Source organism: Salminus brasiliensis, chromosome 21, assembly GCF_030463535.1.
Source record: "Salminus brasiliensis chromosome 21, fSalBra1.hap2, whole genome shotgun sequence".
Taxonomy (NCBI): domain Eukaryota; kingdom Metazoa; phylum Chordata; class Actinopteri; order Characiformes; family Bryconidae; genus Salminus; species Salminus brasiliensis.
In genome coordinates, this window is record NC_132898.1 from 7,712,172 (window position 1) to 7,731,510 (window position 19,339).

The 19,339-nt window shown below is 40.2% G+C and overlaps 1 protein-coding gene across 3 annotated transcripts in view; it reads right to left on the reverse strand.

Annotated features, from left to right (window-relative positions):
* The window catches only part of epha8 (eph receptor A8), a 120,977-nt gene that overhangs the window by 15,098 nt on the left and 86,540 nt on the right, over positions 1-19,339 (reverse strand). For 2 of the 3 annotated variants that reach the window (XM_072666276.1, XM_072666274.1), the window contains exons 4-9: positions 8,729-8,884; positions 8,251-8,529; positions 7,206-7,385; positions 5,781-5,905; positions 2,489-2,651; positions 790-907 (exon numbers count right to left, since the gene is read on the reverse strand). In XM_072666276.1, coding sequence (XP_072522377.1) covers positions 790-907; positions 2,489-2,651; positions 5,781-5,905; positions 7,206-7,385; positions 8,251-8,529; positions 8,729-8,884 — 1,021 coding nt within the window. The remainder of the gene's footprint in view (positions 1-789; positions 908-2,488; positions 2,652-5,780; positions 5,906-7,205; positions 7,386-8,250; positions 8,530-8,728; positions 8,885-19,339) is intronic. The other variant, XM_072666275.1, reaches the window with a different exon arrangement.

Sequence of the window (19,339 nt, forward strand, 5' to 3'; positions counted from 1 at the left end):
CATTAAATGGTGTGACTTTGCCCCCAGAATTTGCTTGGAGTTAGGTGAAGTTATTCTTCCTTCTAGCAGTGAAATGCTGTCTGTGCCACTGGCTGCAACACAAGCTCAAAGCATGATCAATTCACCCTGTGCGTAACAGTTGGCAAGGTGTTCTTCTCATGAAATTCTACATCCTTCTTAAGTTCTACATTTCTCGTTACATTTGAACTTTGTCCGTCTACAGAGAGTGTTTCCAAAGTGCATCAGGCTTTTTTAAATGTTCCTTTATAAACGCTTGATGCTGACACCACTTCTTCTGCTACAACTTCCAGAAGGTATTTTGCAGCCAAATTGAGGACCTCAACTTAACCTCCATCCTTCTTGTTAACTGCTATTTCTTAATTACATTATGGCTACCTGAAAATTCTTCTTCTTAGAGGCTTCTCCTGCTTTGGACATCAACGTTTTTAATGTTTGGAGTGCTAGGCAGCTGCTTAGAGGAGCCCATGGCTGCTAATTGTCGGGACAAGATTTGAAATTTCCTTGGTACAAGTAATCCGAGAGCTCAAATCTCTTGAGGTTCCCACGTTTTTGTATGACGCTGTTTTCCTTTTTTTCCACTCTGAAATGGTACAGAACAGAAATAATATTCCACTAATCCTGTCATCTACCCACTTAACTACTTACAACAATGGAAATATTGACCAGGAGTACCCAAACTTTTGATTGCCATGCTGTACATGTTCTCTAGAAGGTCGAATGTTAGACATTTGGTACTTGTGTTATAAATTAGAAAAAGAAAAGGCAGACAATTCAAAGTACTCCTCTTGCCGTTTTCTGCAGATGACAATGGCCAGAAAGGTCACAAGCCCAGTGACCAGCGCCAAACAGATCCAGATAATGGTCACTGTGTTGTAACGTAAGGGGACTGGATGGTGAAGGTAGCCACAGGAGGATCCATGCGTAGAGATAAGTAGAAAAATAAAGTTATAAATGAATTAAATATACCTCAGATCAAAGCCTGGAATTATTGTGTATTATTGAGTTCACTGCAACTTGTAAGTAAGCAGAGTAGCACTGCTACTATGATGGAAATATGCATAATAAAATGCATGAAATTTGCAACAAATAAGTGCATTTGTGAGATCATGCTGGTGTCAGTTTCTTCCCTTTGATAAAGCAATATTTGTGTAAGTGTTAATAAGCTCCCCAGACAAAAAAATAGCATCTTGCATGTTTAAGGTGGTAATAACTTCAGGCTACTACAGATGGTGCTGCACGAGGCTGGTCGAACTATGAATACCAGCAGGGTGTATGACGGGACTCAAAGATTTAGAAGAGGTGGTACAGTTCAGTGAACGTCTAGTTCAATGTGTGGAAAATGGGTCGCAAAGCAGATGGTAATGATTGGAAAAAGAGGTGATTGCATTCAGGCATGCTAAAGGCCATAGTGTAAAGGAAGTAGCTGAATTGGCAGGCGCATGGGAGCGTACGGTCATACAGGCAGAAATCCTAGTCTACAGTAAATTCTCATTCAGTCATTTGTGAGCAAAAGTGAGCAATGGCCTCTCGCGTGCCACTCCATATGTTAATAGTATGCAGTTTCCTGCAGAGTATTCTTTCAGAAGTTTGTAGTGGTGCGATTCTTGCCTGGAACCCTATCTGCGGTCCCTGTCCTTTAGTTTTGCCTTTCAGCCACAATTCTGACAGGATTTTCCTGTAGACTGAGATTTTTGCTACTGCTGGTAGACTGGTATGACCGTATGCTTTGATACAGCTTCAAAATCAGCAAATTTGATGTTGCCTATCATTAATATCTGCTTTGTGACCCATTTCCCACACATCGAACGAGGCATTTACTGCACTGTCCCAGCTCTTCTCAATATGCTAATTTCTTGTGGAAAAAGTTTTATACTGTGAATTCCCTGATTAGCCAAACTAATCACCAAGCTGATTCATTGAGAATGGCAATTTTTACTGATTATTTCTAATCGATTTCTAGATTTTAATACATTTTGGTGTTCAGTTCTACATTTTATCATTCAGTCAACTGACAAATGTTTGACCATTAATGTACAAGATACGCAAAACAACTGCATTATATTTCTTTGTTTTATGCTGTTCTTAACTGTCAACAGTTCTTCATCTCACAGCGGTGAAACGATCGGCACTTTCATTCCTGCTAAACCTTCAGAGACTATGTTTTTTTATGTGATGTGACCTATCAAGAATTCAGCCGATTAGAAGTGAGCAATAGGGATTTAGTGCAAGGTGACCCTCTAATAACCGCAGAATCAATCTGCTATGAAGGCCACCGGGGCAACGTGCTGTGGTAGGCCACAATGACTTATTGATGTTTACTGTGGGACTAATGGTATGACTTTAGAATAGAGAAGCTCCTAATAACTGCGCTAAAGTTGGAAACAATACGAAACCCAGTGATACTGCTTCTGACAGTGTGGAGGATCTGCATTTTCTAGTAGGAGGAGCTGCTTCGTCAAGATCTAACCTGCTTTCCCAGTCTGGATTTCCACGGAGGGGCTGAAGCGTCCGCAGCCAGCGGAGGTCCTGGCACGGATCTGGAAGATGTAACTGGTGCCGGGCTTGAGGCCGGACACCCTAGCGCTGGTGCCCTTTGACTTCAGGGTGGAGTAACTCTGCTGCTCTTTGTCCTGTGGAAAGATTCCAGGAGGTTCAGTAAGGGTTCAGTTTAGGTCTACACACTGTAAAACCTCAAATGAACCTTCAAACAGGCCAACCTACTTTAGTTAAGCTTCTCACAACATGACTCCTCTGAGCGGAGCTAATGCTAATACATGTCCCAGTTAAGAACAACACAAAAAAGTCAGCAAATGCTTGCTCACAGTGCCGTAGCGGCCAAATTAGGCTCTGCCCCCTCAGAATATACACTGTGTGTGCACACCGTACACCTGCTCATCCAGTGTTTCTTCTGAAATCATGAGTATTAACGGTATAAACAGAGTTTGTCCCCTTTTTGCTGCAGTAATGGCCTCTACTCTTCTGCAAAGACTGGAACATTACTGTTAAGGATTTGATTGCATTCAGCTACAAGAGCATCCATGAAATCAGGTACATGATGCTGGATCACAAACGCCACCCAAAGGTATTGGATGGAGCTCCTCCATTACTCCACTACTCCACTCCAAACCACTGCTCCACAGCCCAATGCGGCGGGGCCTTTATGCCCTTCTAGCTGATGTTTGGCATTGGGCATGGTGACCTTAAGCTTGTGTGAATTTCCAGAGCATCCCCTTCTATTAGGAATGCTTTTTTGGGGGGACAGGGACGGGGACTGTTACATAGGCAATCAGTGCAGTGGATGACTTAAAGACTACAGGAAATTTCTTGTAGTCTATACAATAAGACTTTACTACAAGAAGTGCCATTATAAGACACAGATGGCTGTAGACACTCCCACTACAAGACACTACAGAGGAGTGTCTTTTAATGTGAGTTTGTTGTAAGGGAAGTGTCCTGCAATTGGCGTGTCTTTTAATGTGAGCATCTCGTAGCATATGTGTCTTTTAGTGGAAGTGTCCTGTAAGGGGAATACCCTTAGTGGGCATGCCCCAAAGTGAAATGTCTTGTAGTAGGCATGTGTTTTCATCCTTATATAGGAATAGGTTGTGGGAGTACTGTCCTGTAGAGGCTATGCCTTTAAATGCCTTTTATAATAATGGAAATATCTTGTAGCGATTGTGTCTTGTAGGATTAGTGTCCTGCAGTTAGTGTTACTTTTAATGTGAGTGTCTTGTAGTGGGCATGTCTTTTAGTGGAAGTGTCTTATAAGGGGACTAACCTGAAGTGGAAATCTTTTAATAGAAGTGAAATGTCTTGTAGTTGGAGTGGGTAATAGGAGTGTGTTGTAAGGAAAGTGTCCTGCAGTTGGCATACATTTAAATGTGACCATCTTGTAGCATTTGTGTCTTAGTCTCTTAATGGGAGTGCCTTTTAGTGGGCATATATTTTAATGAAAGTGTCTTGTAGAATACTCTGCAGTTGGAGTGTCCTTTTAATGGGAGGATGTAGTAGGTGAGTCTCCTGTGTCGGCTGTATTTTAATGGTAAAGTCTTGTAGTGGAAGTTAAAAGGGGAATTGAAGATGGAAGTGTCTTTTGGTAGATGTTTGGTAAAGTGAAAAGTCTCGTAGTGGGTGTGTCTTTTCATCTTTTAATGGGAGTATGGTGTAGGGAGAGTCTCCTGTAGTGCCTATGTCTTTCAATGGCAATGTCTTATAGGGGAATGTCTTGTAGTGATTGTGTCTTTTAATGAGACTGTCTTGTAAGTGTAGTGTCCTGCAATGAGGATGTTTCTTAATGAGAGCATCTTGTGGTGTCTGTGGTTTTTAATGAGAGTGTGTTGTAGGAGGATATATCAGAAGTTGGGGTGTCTTTAATGGGAGTGTCTAATAGGGTCTTCAATGGAAATGTCCTGTAGTCTTATACATTTAATTAGGTACGTAAACACAAAATAACCTTAAAGTTCTTACAGTAGTTAGTCTAAGAAACTGGACAGAACCAAGACATTATTATGAACTGCAGTTTAGCCCGTTTATAGTCTGACGAGTTAGTTTGACTGATACCAAACCACTGGTGTGCATGTAAACATAGTTACTGACTACATGTAACTCATTTCTATAGTCGCCTTGTTGAGCAGACCACTGCTTGCTAATTTCCCTGCACAGCTGAGATCCCTTTTGGCCCATTAGCCAGCAAAGCTCCCGGCTTGCTCCGCAATTAACTTCTCTCCGGCGCTTGGCACGGCTCACGCTGTTTGCAGTCATTGTCACTTTCAATAATCGGACCAAATCAGTTACAAACCGCCACTGGTTGGTAATTTCCTTTCAATTAACTGGAGCCGCCATTGAGCCATGTGATTAAATTGTGCTATCTGCGGCCAAGCTGGCCCATAAAATCTGACCCTCCATTTAATGGCTCTCTCAGGCCATTTGTATTTTCTGACAAGTGTGGACCCATGAGAGTTAAACCTAGAGGAATCAGACCTGCATATGCTTGGCTAGGCTGTAATTATAACAGAAAACCCTGAAAAAAACAGCACATTTTTTCATTATCAATAATAACAACACTGAATCTACTCACTGATTTAACATTTTATTGCCAAAGCTAAAAAAAGCAGCTTTTTTTATATAACATTTTAATCTCCTCTCCGTATTTTTTAAGGGTTGGCCCAAACAGCATTTTACGGGCTTTGAATGTTCTACCTTTCAAAATAATAATATCTATCTTTCATAATTCATCATTTAATTATTTTAAGTCAAGTGTGGGACTGCTGTTCAGCACATATCTGGTCGTAGATTAATAGTGAAGGTGCAAATGAACTGAAACAAGCCATAAACATTATAATTAGTAGCCTGAGCCTTTCTCAAATTAGAATGCATTTTTTAGATAGCATTAAGGTACTGTAGATCAGCAAGGAAGTACTGTAAAATCATTTAAAATGCTTTACACGGGTGGTTTCTAATGCATCTTAGGTATTATTTTAGTAGGAGTGTGGAAAGTGGTGCAGTTTTCTTGCTCTCTGAGGCGAGGTAACGTGGGCATGAATTTACGGTGAAATAAACCAGCTATCATTTATTCATTTTTTAAACATTTTCCATTTATTAACAAGAACTACTCTATAACTCCGGGAGCAGGTTTTAAAAGGGGACACTGGCAAAATGTCTGAATGCGACGTTGAGGCTTTGTTGAAGATTCGGATAAAGACATCACTACCTTCCTGGTTTTACACACATACAAAAAAAAAAAAAAAAAGATGTCATACCTTTTCATAGTATTTGATATCATACTCCAGTATGACTCCATTGGGCTGCTCTGGTTCATTCCACATGAGGGTAACACTGTTCATACTGGCATTCTCCTGACGGACTGCCATCACTTGAGAGGGAGCTGGAAATGCAGTAGATAGTGTGCAGGTTTCTCAGACTTTTCATGTGTTATTTTCTATGTTTAGAATGTTTGTAAATAACTTTTTGTATGAAAAGCAACTGAAAGCAAGTATGTCTCAGTCCCAGTCTGGGCACCCTATGCTCTGCACAAGTTTGGGTATATTTAAGATGCAATAAATCAATCAAGCATAATTATTCAATTAAAAAACACATTTATTGATTGTTTTTGGTTACTTTATTATAACAGGCTTACATAGGATAAAAAATTTAAGGTATTTTACAGTAATTTAAAATAATTTAGTGTTAAATGCCTAAAATTATAAATGATAAACGGTAATTATAAGTTTACATGAAATAAAATTATATTGTTAATTATATTGTTATATGTTGTCACTTACTCTTAATTATATGATTTTATATGACAAAGCTTTTTTTGTTAAACACAGACAAACTAAGTTAGTGTGATGAGAATTGTAGGATGAATTGATATGCATAGTGTTGATGTGTCCTATAGGAACACAAGATAATATATTAAGGCTATAATTTGTTTCTAGAGGCCACAAAATAATATACTGAGACCACAAAATAATATATTATTTCCATTTGTCTACAGGCATGTACCAATGGCTGGGTTACTAAATCATTTATAAATATATACATACCTTTTCCACTTGCAATAAACAAGTACTACACCATGTTTATAACAAACTTAAAATGCACTGACTTTACTGGACCCAGTTTATCTCTGAAATGCTATGTATGGTTTGTTAAAGTTCAGTTACGTGATCAGATATTTATAATCAAATGATATTCTTATAGTCAGATTATTACTTTATCAGATTATTTATAGTCAATAGTGACAAGCCTGGCATTTTGCTTAATCTAGTGTCTTTCAGTTCTGATCCTGGAGTATCCTAGCACTGCATATTTTGGTGCTTTTTCTGCAGCCAAACTTCATGACTCACCTCCTCGACTAATTAATATGTCCCCTATTTAAAATGGATGTGTTAAAGCAGGGAACACTTTAATATATGCAGTGTAAAGATACTGTAGGACATGAAATGGGAAGTACAGTGACTTTCTTAACTTTCTAACTTTCTTGATTGAAAATCACTGCAAAACTTATCAAGCTCTGCATGATCTGGGTCAGGAGAGATAAGAGCTTTCAAAACTCAACAGTGTATGCATGTATGCATGTTTGCTAGCAGTACATCAATGATAAAGTGTGATATATAAGGTTCTAATCAGCAGGACTAATCAGTACCAGGACAGCACTTCTAAAAGCAGGAAAAGTGTCCTACCTGCCTGGTTTGTGGTGACGTTGACCAGGACGTAGGGAAGCGGCTCACTGCTCAAGTGAGTGACCCCGTTCATCACCAGGATGCGGAAGGTGTAATTAGAGTGAGCCACCAGGTTCACCACGTTTACCCACGGCTCCGTCAGGCCTGTCTGCTGCGGGAGGAAGCGGATCGGAGCAGCTCCTGTTCATAGGAATGGCCGTAGTTATTCACATATACAGACAGGCAAATCTATGGTGTATGAGTACAGTGCACTGGTTCAGGGATTGACCAGGGATTGAAGCAAGTATAGTTTGGATATATATACACACAATATCCCCAAATGTTTGTGGACACCCCTACTAATGAACGCCTTCAGCTAATTTAAGTTGCACCCATTGCTGACACAGATGTGCAAATGCACACACACACACAACTTGGCGAAGCACTGCCAATAGAATTGGACTCTCTGGAGCAGACAAAATTGAACCTGCTGGTACCGTGCCTAATGCCAGGCGTGAGCTAGAGGGGTATAAAGCCCCCCAGCATTGAGATAAGGAACTGTGGAATGATTCTCTGGATGATGTGGGGTGGTAATCATACAACATCCTGACCTCACTAACTTGTCTGTCGCTGAATGCAATCAAACCCTCAGAGCAATGCTCCAAAATCTAGTCGAAAGCCTTCTAGCCTGGATGGTAGAGACAGTTATGCCAAGAATACATTTCCCTTGATTTTAAAAGAAACAATGAATAAGCAGGTGTCCCAATACTTTTGTCTGTACAGTGTATCTACAGTGTAGTCTAAAATTAATTAGAAATTTAAACGCTTCAGACCATCCAACTATTTTTAATACAAGATAAAGACAACCGGGTAAATACACAATGCAGCTTTTTACTTTCTCTTCATTGAAGATATAAAATCCTACACATGCATTTTTGCAATTTATCATTTAAATTTTTTAAGGGACGTGTAAATGATGTATGGTCTAACTGGCTGTAGTCGGCCTCATTAAAAAAGTAGAAACTCCTCTTTTAGCCGTGTTAAATTGCTACGGGCTTCCACCTACCTGTGCGGGACACCATGCCTCCTCCACTCCCAGTTGCTCCTCCACCAGCGCTACCGAACGCTCCTACAGCGCCCCCGATCGCTCCGTTGATACCAGTTCCAGTGCCCCCCACTCCAGTACTGCAGTCCTCGCACTGACCGCCGTCCTTTACGCATCTCTGACATTGCACGTCGTAGATGATGTCGGCCCGGCCACCTGTGTCTAGAGGGGATCCCCACTCCAGGCTGACGGAGGTCCCGTTTACAGATGAAATCACGTTTACGGGGGCTGTTGGAGGTCCTGTGGGGACAGAGTCTACCCTTACATTTGTGAAAATGACCAAAGAATTGTATTTTACAAATAAATATTTCACTACAGTGAAGAATAGTGGTGGGCAATGCGGTGGGCAGAAGTGTGTGTACCCCTACATCTTATAATGACTCATAAGGAGGATTCATTCAGGTAAGCTCCCTTTATCTTAAAGTAACACAGGACTCACTTGTGCACGGGGCGGCCGGAGAGTCTGTGGTTGCACGGTAGTAGTTGGCATCACAAGGGCAGGTGAGAGCAGCTCTGGTCTCTGAGTGGCTGTGCAGAGGACATTTCCCACACAGCTGGTCCCCAGCGACTGGTTTGTAGAAGCCCACCTCACAAGCTGCAATGGCATAAGGAAGAAGACACTAGTCACCTTTCCCTCACTGAGCAGACCAGTGGTCATAAGGTTTATGAACAAAGGCATTTCGGTGGCCACCACTTATGTTCATCATGCACACAATATCTCGAAAAGTTAGCAGACGTCCTATTACTATTATTGTGCATAAGTGCACCCACTACCAACAGCTTGAATAATCTCTATAGAAAAGCACTGCCAATAGAATGGAATGAGCCAAAGGTTACCATGCCCAGCGCCAAGCATCAGCAGCATTGGGGGGTAGAAATACCCCCACTGATAATTCAACACGAATACCTGACCTTACTAAGGTTTTTGGTTGCTGAATGCAATCAAATCCACATAGCATGGTTCCAAAACTGGGTAGAAACATTGGATGAGCTGGTGTCTACAAAGCTTTGAACATACAGCTTAAAACCTGATTTTGAGCATTACTTAGTACTTAGTCCAGGTCAGACAGGCTTATAGCTGTGCCCATCTGAGTACCCCTTAATAAGACTCTTGACGCTTAGCTCTAAATATGCAGTAGACCTAGCCAGAGTCAGCAAGCTACCCAAGGAAAGATTTTCAAAGCAAACAAGATGCGATATGTTCTAAATAAAGTTTGTGGACACCCCTTATTATAACTCATTCAGCTGAATCAGGTAAATCCATTGCTGATACAGGCATTCAATTGCCCAAACAGCTTGTTTAATCTCATTAGCAAAAGACCACTAATAGAATGGGATGCTCTAAAGGAGCTGTAGGTCACATTATTCTAAGGTCATCAAGCCTAATGCCAAGCATCAGCTAAGGGGTACAGAGCCCGGCCAGCATTGAGCTGAAGAACAGTGGAACTTTGGGATGAGTTAGAGGTTTAGAACCAATGACCTAGTCAGAGTCAGCAAGCTATCCAAGGATATGTTCTAAATAAAGTTTGTGGACACCATTATTATTCATTATAAAGTGCATCCACTGCAGATGTACGTGGTCAGCTGCCTAAACAGGTTGTTGCATCTACACAGAAAGAGCTATTAGCATGGGATGCTCTGAAGGAGCTCTGAAGGAGTTTAAGGTCACATGAGTCTAAGGTCACCAAGCCCAATGCCAAGCATCAACTAGGGGATACAAATCCCACCAGAATTGGACTGTAGAACAGTGGAACTTTGGGATGAGTTAGAGGTTGAAAACTAAAGGTTCTTAGTGCCTGAATGCAATCAAATCCTCATTGTACAGTTCCAAAGACAAGCTTGAGGTTGTGATGTTTAGCTCTAAATAGGTAGCAGACCCTGCCTGAGTCAGCAAGCTATCCAAGGAAAAAGTTCCAGAGCAAACAAGGTGCGTTATGTTCTAAATAAAGTTTGTGGACACTCTTTCAGCTGAATCAGGTGGAAACATCCATTGCTGAAACAGCTTGTTTACAGCCCAACCAGTACTGGGCTGCAGAACTTTGGAACTTTGGGGATGAGTTAGAGGTTTAGAACTAATGATCCAACATCAGTACCTGACCTCACTAAGGTTCTTTGGTTCTAACGAAAATCAGAACTAACTGAGGAAATTTTTCCAGAGTTCTACGATCTACGTCGCCAATAAGCATCTCAACACAGTCGTCACTCGGCCAGGCCGGAGCGTTTAACGAGACCGTAGCCGTCCAAAGAGCCGGCATGCTGATAAAGAGGAGCGTGGACTGGAGAACACAAGAGCAAAAATAAGGATACACAACGAGCGGAGAATTAGCATAGAGCCATCACAGGTTCTTTTTATTCCTCTTGAAGAACCCCTCAGGGATCCGGAAAGAATTCCTGCTTGCGATATTTATCCTCCTGTCTGGTTTCTTTCCTCGTTTTATCCCATTAATCCTCCCTGTGCCTTGATGTTTTTTTGAAAAGCTGCTGAGTTGAAAAGCGGGTCACGATAAACATCGAGACTGCACGCTCATCAAGTACAGAACTGTCTAGCTGCTTTGAAGTTTTTGACAGATTACCAGCAGCTACACATTCAGCAACGCACATCTAACCAAGGCACTCACAAACAGCCGGCGCACGGTGGACGGGTCGCGAGCTCGCCGTTCCCTTTTGATAAATTAATCACAATGTCCCCTGCCGACCTATGTGGCTCTTGACGATCTCTTCCTTTTGGCCGTTTTTTCGGGCGAGAGTCGGATGCGAGGATTTAAGGGTGAGAAAAAACGCCGGCCTCGGCACCGGGCATTTTTTTCCCCTTTTGTCTGGGAGTGTTTACACATTCCACATTAGGGCCGCCGTATTGCTTGTTTGTTTGTTTTTTTCCTCTCTCTTTTGTATCGGCACATTGTTTGGTTTGTCAGCACCTGTCAGTGCAGTGCAACCATTGCAGGGGGGGATTTGCATTACAATGAATTTTAATGAATATTTATCACCATTGTATACTGACCTTGATTTTTTTTTCCCCTCTTACTTTCGGTATAAATGGATAAATAAATATGGTGGGGGAAAAAAAGTGGACGGGATGGAAAAATCTGTTCTCACATTCTCAGGTCCTGTTTATGGCCTGCCAGACTTCTACAGTGTTGACTGTGCTGCGGGGGGAATTACACAGTCTGGGAAGTCTGGGTCATCCATGCTTCTCTCTGCAGATACAGTACATGCATGTGTGTAGTATTCCAGTATGATAAATAACTAGTCCAGTGGTTTCCTGTGGTCTTCAGGGAACCCCTGGATGGTCCAGCCCAGATCCCAACATGTAGGGTCCCCGGGGAACGGTTGGCGAACCACTGAACTCAGGAGTGCAATTTGGTCTGACAAGAGTGAAGGGGGTCTACATAGAGCCATTTATATAGTCTTTGACAAAGGGTTTCTCGAGGGTTCTTTACTAAAGGTTCTTCATATACAAGGAAAACTTTGGATATACAATGGTTCTATACGACATCAAAAAGGCTTCTACTAAAATGGCTCTAAATAGGACAGTGACAATAAGAGAGGCATCATGCTATACGATTTTTATGCAAATGGTTCTGTATAGAGCCGAAAAGGCATGTATTATTGTTACAAGGGTTCTTTAGGGGTTCTGTAGTACAATCAATGGTTCTAAACAGGGCAATGTCAACGCAAACATTCGAATGCCTAAATGCTTCTGAGCGGTTAAATGGCTCTTCTTATATAGGGAAAGCATCTTCCAATATTGTTACATGGGTTCTTCAAGGGTTCTGTAGAAAAGTCAGTGGTTTCATATAAAACCATAATCAATCAAAGAGTTATAAAGATGCATATTAAATAGTTCCTTTACTGGATTAATTCAGTGTCTTTATACAGAAGGAATTCATTATGAAAATGGCTCTTTAAAGAACCCTGTAAAAATGGTTCTTTATAGCATCAAAAATGCTTCCATTATTCAAAGAACCCTTTTTGGTTCTGTAAAATGTTTTGCTTAAAGTGTGAACTGTTTAAAAAGGAGGTTCTTTAAGGGTTATTAAACATTTAAATGCTTAAATGGTTCTCTGAGTGGTTAAATGGTTCTTATATAAAAAAGCATCTTGTATATAGTTCTTATACAAATGGTTCTCTATAGTGCCAAGAAGGCTTCCATTATTGTTACAAGGGTTCCTCAAGGGTTCTGTAGTAAATGATGAGTTCTATATAGAACCATGACAAATCACTGGTTAAATGGTTCTTTATCCAGAAGAAACACATATTAAATTTGGGCCTTAAAAGAACCTTGTAAAAATGGTTCTATATAGCACCAAAAAGGCTTGAATTTTTGCTACAAGTCAAAAAATCCTTTTCAATTCTGTATAGAACCATTTTTTGCTTAGAGTGGAGTTTACAATGTTTAAAAAGGAAGTTCTTCAAGGGTTCTGTAGTAAGCTCAATGGTTCTAATAGGTCCATGACAACTCAAATAAAAACTGGAATGCTTAAGTGGTTAACTGAGTGGTTAAACTGTTCTTTATATACAGGGAATTCATAATGTATATGGTTCTTATAAAATGGTTCTATGTAGCACCAAAAAGACTTATAATTTCTACCGTTTCTACACAAAGAACCCTATTCAATTCCATGTAAATTGTTTTCTGCCAAGAAATAACACTCTTTACAAAGGGAGTCTTCAAGGGTTCTGTAGTAAACTTAATGGTTCTAAATAGAACCATGACAAATCAAAGACATATTTAGATGCTTAAAATTTTTTTTTCACTGGTTAAATGGTTCTTTGCACAGAAGGAAGGTATTATGAATATGATTCTTTTTTATAGAAAATGGTTCTCTATAGCACAAAAAATGTTTTCAATATTGCCAATGTCAAAGAACCTTTCTAGTTCTATATATAACTCTTTCTGCCTACAGTGTGCACTCTAAAAATGGGGTTCTGTAGTCAAGAAAATGTCAAGATGGTTCTATATAGAACCATGACAAATCATTAAAGCAAATCAATAGACACTTTAATAGTTATTTTACTGATTAAATGGTTCTTTAAACAACTTTGTAAAAAGGGTTCTAAATAGCAAATAGTGGGCGATGCCGAGCCACCGCCCACAGGCTCACAGAAGTGTTTTTGTTGTGTTTCTGTTCTGGTTGTGATTCATGGACTCGGTTCTTGTTCGTTTGTGTTCATGTATGTATCGGTTTAGTGTTTTGTTCATGTTCAAGTGTTTTGATTCAGGTTTATCATGTCTTGTTTAGTTGATGCGTTTCACCTGACGCTGGGGGTACTTAAGGGGCTCCGACGCTCAGTTCAGAGCCGAGAATGAAATGGATTATATGGATTATGTGGTTTATGGTCTAGGAACCTTGGGGTTGTCCGAGAGGTTCCGGTCCGTTTTTCCACATAGTGTTTAGGCCAGCTTCGGCTCAACTCCAACGTCGGCTACCGATCTACTCGGAGGTTTGAGCTTCCAGCAAGGTTCACTCGTGTTTCAGGGAGAGATTCCCTCTGCTCTCGTTCCAGCTAGGCGACCCTCTGCAATGCGGCAGTTCCAGGTTGGGTTGGCCTAGCAGCTCTTGTCTAGTAGCTGGTTCCCCAGCTAAACCCCCGGGCTCAGGTCTGTTTATTTTCGCCTTCTTGATTTCCATGTTCTGGTTTTGTTGATCACTGTATTCACGTTATGCCCTGTAGTTGCTGCCCTTTTGTTTGTCTCGTTTTGTTTAATAAATTACTTGCATTGAGTCCATCTCTGCGAGTGTTCATCCCTCTGTGTCTGGCCTAACACACCATGACAAGTTCTTTTTCATTAGAGTGTTAAAAAGGGGGTTGTCCCATGGTTCCTTATAGTCCAATAAAAAAATTAATGCTTAAATTGGTTCTTTGACTGGGAGGAAAGCCATGTGTGTATGGCTCTTTAAAGAAGTTTATAAAATGGGTTCTATATAGCATCAAAAAAGGCTTTCGTTATTGTTACAAATTGAACAACCCTGTTCAATACTACACAACACCAACACCAATCCTTTTGCGGCTAAATGCAGTCAAATGCTCACAGCAATGCTTCAATAACTAGTGCAAAGCCTTCCCTGAAGAGTAGAGGCTGTTACTGCGGAAAAGGAGGACAAGCCTCTTATTAATACCCTTGACTTCAGAAGAAATGCTGGATGAGCAGGTGTCTGACATGCTTGTGCAAAACAGTGTAGTTAGCTGGAACCAAACGACTGCAGATAACAGCAGCCCGTATGCCATTAAGCTGTATTTTTACTCCGGCGTTACCGTCTGCAGTAACCTTAGGCCGCATTTTAGGAACACTCTGACAGGTACATGCACTCAAACACACACACTTCCCGCTCTCCGATACCTGGAGATCTCTTCAGGGACCAAACAACAGCTGCTAACGAGCTGGGACGAGCGTCTAAGTGATGAATGATTCTGTCACTGAAATCATAGCTGGAAATGGGCCACTCCATCACTGAGCCTCTGTACACGTGGCCCGCAAATGGTTTTGGCGTCCCTTTCCGTACTGGAGGGGCTACTACACACTCTGGACACTTCAGTGTACATGTCTAACTCTAAGCCGCTGTACCGTGGCCTTGTCTGGGTGAAACCTGTCCTGCTTTCAGTTAGACAAAGCTGTCTCCTCCTTGTCCTGTTGCCCTGTCCCTTTCCACCACCTACTCTTGTGTCTAGTTGGTAGCCCCGCCCTCTCGTTATTTCCCCTGGGTGTTTCTTGTCCTTGATCAGTATTTTAAACCCCTTTGTGAGGTTCTGTGTGTCAATGTTTGCAGATAAAAGTTCTACAAAGGGTTCCTTGAGAGATGCCATAGAAGAACCATTTTTGGTTCCATATATAAACATGCCTGTGAAAGAGAGATGTACTTGATTTGAAGGTTCTTTACCTATTTAAAGGCTCCTCACAATCTCATATGGACAAAGTGGACTAAATGGACAAAAATATTGGGAGACCTGCTCATATATTGTTTCTTCTAAAATCAAGGCTATTAAAAAAAGAGTTTATCCTGCTTTTGTTGAAAGAACTGTCTCTACTGTCCAAGGAAGAAGTCTTACTAATACATTTTGGAGCATTGCTGTGAGGATTTGATTGCATTCAGCGACAAGAGCATTAGTCAGGTCAGGATGTTGGATGATCAGTACCTCATTATCGACTCGATATTATCGATTCCAAAAGCATTGTATGAGGAAAAACTGTTCCAGAGAACCCAGTAGGTTCATGTTGATCTGCTCCGATGGTCCCTCTATTGGCCATTTTGTGTGTGTACACTTGCACCTCCGTGCCAGCAATGGCTGAAACTTAAAGCATGCATTCATTAGAAAGGGAGTCCACAAACATTTAGACATGTAGTGCATCTCTTACAAACATGGTTCTTTATGGAACCTAATTGGGTTTTTCATTGTAGAACATTTGTAGAACCTTTTCAAGTGTTTATTTATTTCTTTACTTATTTATTTATTTATTTTTACTGTATGATTTCTTTCTTTTTCTTTTGCTTCTGTCTTGTTGGTTTCTGTTTCTGTTTTATCAGCTTTGCTGCTTCCTGTGATTCACTTCATACTTAAAGACTTAAACAATAAAGACTGCTTGTGTTTGACACTATGCCTGCATTGTTACAAAAACAATAAAACTAGTGACTTTTCACTTTTTGACAGTTTGAATCTAGCAGTTGTTTGCTCCAAAATTACCCTAAATTACACTGAATTCTATTAAAAGTAATTTTTTTTTCTTCTGTTTCAAACTTGCCATTGTGAAGATTCTAGGTTTTTACATACGACTACAATCGTCAACATGTGGGTATGTCAGCAAAGATTGATTAGAACAGCTTAGAGGCTAGTCTTACTTTTGCTGCTATCCAGTGGGAAATCTGTAAAAGCTGTAACTATATTTATTTAAATTAATTATTTTTTGTTTTATTTATTTATTTACTAATTTATTTGAAAATACTGTCAATACTTTCATTTTATAACTTCCACACATTTATAAAGCATATATAACTTCCACACACTTATAAAGCATATTTAACATTTTTTTTATAAACACGCATTTATAAAGTGTTTATAACTTACACACTCTTATAAAGTGCATATGACATACACAAATTTATAAAGAGTAAATAACAATTTATTATACATTTATTTATTATGTATTTAATATATATATAATTTAAACAGAACTGCATAATTAATTACTTTTATTCATATCTGATGAACATTCTGATTGACAGAAAATATGGCTAAATATGTTATTTATATGTTATTTTTCAATTCAACAATTTTGAAGCATGATGTGGACTGAACGTTCCACAGGAACAGAATTCCTCCACTTGTCCTGATAAGCTAGAGTGAGTAATAATGATGATGAACCCACTGCGTTCCCACCACTAATATAACTTCTAGGGGTTAACCTTCTGCAATACGTAAATGAATTCCTCTTCAGAAATTCTAGATTTCTGTTACAACAATAAATGAGTGCTTAAGTCATCCTCTGATCCCTCCTGCTGTGCCGTGGGTGAACAAAGCCTCACACCTACTCTTTTAGGGGTGACATTATTAGAGGTTGGTGACATTTGCAGCCAGCCAATCTGTCCCCAGGCAGCGGGCCATGCTGCAGTGATACTGACCATGACTGGCACCATCTGGATCCTCAAGCTTTTTGCTCATGATAAGAACACTGATACCAAGCAAGCCCCCGAGCCCCTACGGGATAGCGTCTCAAGCTGGACTGTGGCCAGTAAAAGGGGGGGGGGGGTGGAGGTAGAAAGAAGGGGTGGGGGATGAATACAGAGGCAGGCGAATTGTTCACAAATTATCAGCTCTTTGGGCTTCGGCTCTGCCTCACAAAATGCCAATCCATGCGTAAAATAGGAGCTAAAACCAGGAGCACAATAACAGAGAAACGCAGACATGACCTTTTGATAGTCATTAAATAGAAAGACCTTTGATTAGGAATGCTAAGGATTCTCCCTGTCTGTGGGGTGTAGCCCTGCACTGCACAGGGAACATCTAAAAACTGGCTGATGGTGGAAGAAACTGTAGCAATCTACAGCACATACTGTAAGCATGCCACTTTAATACATACCGTATGAGATCTTTTATAATGGCAAACTGTAATACCTGCTGTACTGCAAATGGGAATCACCATACATACACGATTTGTCCAAATATTTGTGGACACTCCTTCTAATGAACGCATTCAGCCACTTTGGGTTGCACCTATTGCTGACACAGATGTGCACACGCACAAACATAGCTCGTCTAGTCCCTGTAGAGAACTATTGCCAATTGAATAGGACTCTCTGGAGAAGATCATCAACCTATTGGCACCATTCCTAATGCCAGATGTGGGCTAGAGGGGTATAATGGCCCTCAGTATTGAGCTGTGGAATGATGGTGCTCTATTCAATAGTTTTGGGATGAGGTGGGGAGTTGGGGATGAGGTGGGGCCGTCAACCAACAGCCTGGCCTCACTAATGTTCTTTTTAATTTGTACAAGACCACAAAATGCATACTGTAAGTATGCATCGGCAATGTAAGCTGTAAATATTAAACTTACAATTAATTAATAATTAGACTACACTACATACTGTAAATGAGTGTATGTGTATGACTAATACATACTGTAAATGAGTGTATGTGTATGACACTAATACATACTGTAAAAAAAGTGTGTGTGTATGACACTAATACATACTGCAAATGTTAGAGTTCAGTAAATACTGAAAATGAGTGTGTAGTGGGTGCATGACACTATATATACTGTGTGTATGACACTAATACATACTCCAAATGTTAGACTTCAGTAAATACTGAAAATGAGTGTGTGTGTGTGCATGACACTATATATACTGTGTGTATGACACTAATACATACTCCAAATGTTAGACTTCAGTAAATACTGAAAATGAGTGTGTGTATGACACTATATATACTGTGTATGACACTCTGATACATACTGTAAATGTTAGACTACAGTAAATACTGTAAATGAGTGTGTATGTGTGTGTATGACACAATACATACTGTGTGTATGACACTGATGCATACTGTAAATGTTACACTACAGTACATACTGTAAATGAGTGTGTATGTGTGTGTGTATGACACAATACATACTGTGTGTATGACACTGATACATACTGTAAATTTTACACTACAGTACATACTGTAAATGAGTGTGTATGACACTATATATATTGTGTCATAGTACATACTGTAGTCTGAGATAAAATATGGCTTTCTTCCTGCATGATGATTACATCCCTTTTTTAATTTGCAGGAGGCCTGACCTCAAAATGCACGCAGGAGTAAAATGCATCATAAGATTCAGTCGTGGCCCCACTCAGAATTTGCAGCGTACCTCTGACACCAGAACAGAACTTAATTTGAGGAAATCGTTTGTTTTAGCCCGCAGAAAAAGACCAAATTTGAACTTGCCCATGTGGAAAAAATGTGTGTTTATCCCAGAGGGTGGACCAGAGTGGATATGTAACTTTGTACAGAGCCTCACCCTCTTAAGTCAACCTTTCTTGACCACTGCTTGTTTTCGTGACGAATCTGTGTCCTTAAAACTACGTGATCTTCAACATTCTTGGCGCAGAAACAAAAGTCAAGGAGGAGAATTGCCGATCAATTTGCTAAAGAAATGTGGTGTCTGTTTCTAAGTGCTTGATAGATGGAGCCAAACCTGGCTAAATTGAGAGCGACCTTGAGGAGCTGTTAACTGAAGGAGGAGAGGCTGGTCGCTCATTTAACTGATAGTGCGCATCCTTGGTTTTGCTTGGTTGCTTGTTGTGTATTTTTCATTAAATAAGGGCATTCTAGGGCTTTGGTCACATAATCTGGCAACCCACAATTGCAAGCATCTAATTTCTGATTAATCACATTAAATTTTTAATTGCTGACTTTTTAGGAACCATAAATTAAACCACTGTCAACAAACTGCATCTGAAGAACATGGTTCACTACTATGGGCAATAACATTGATGGTTTCTCTGTATTTCGGAAAGAGCTGAAACTTAACAAAATGCAAATCTGTGAATTTTTATATCTTTAA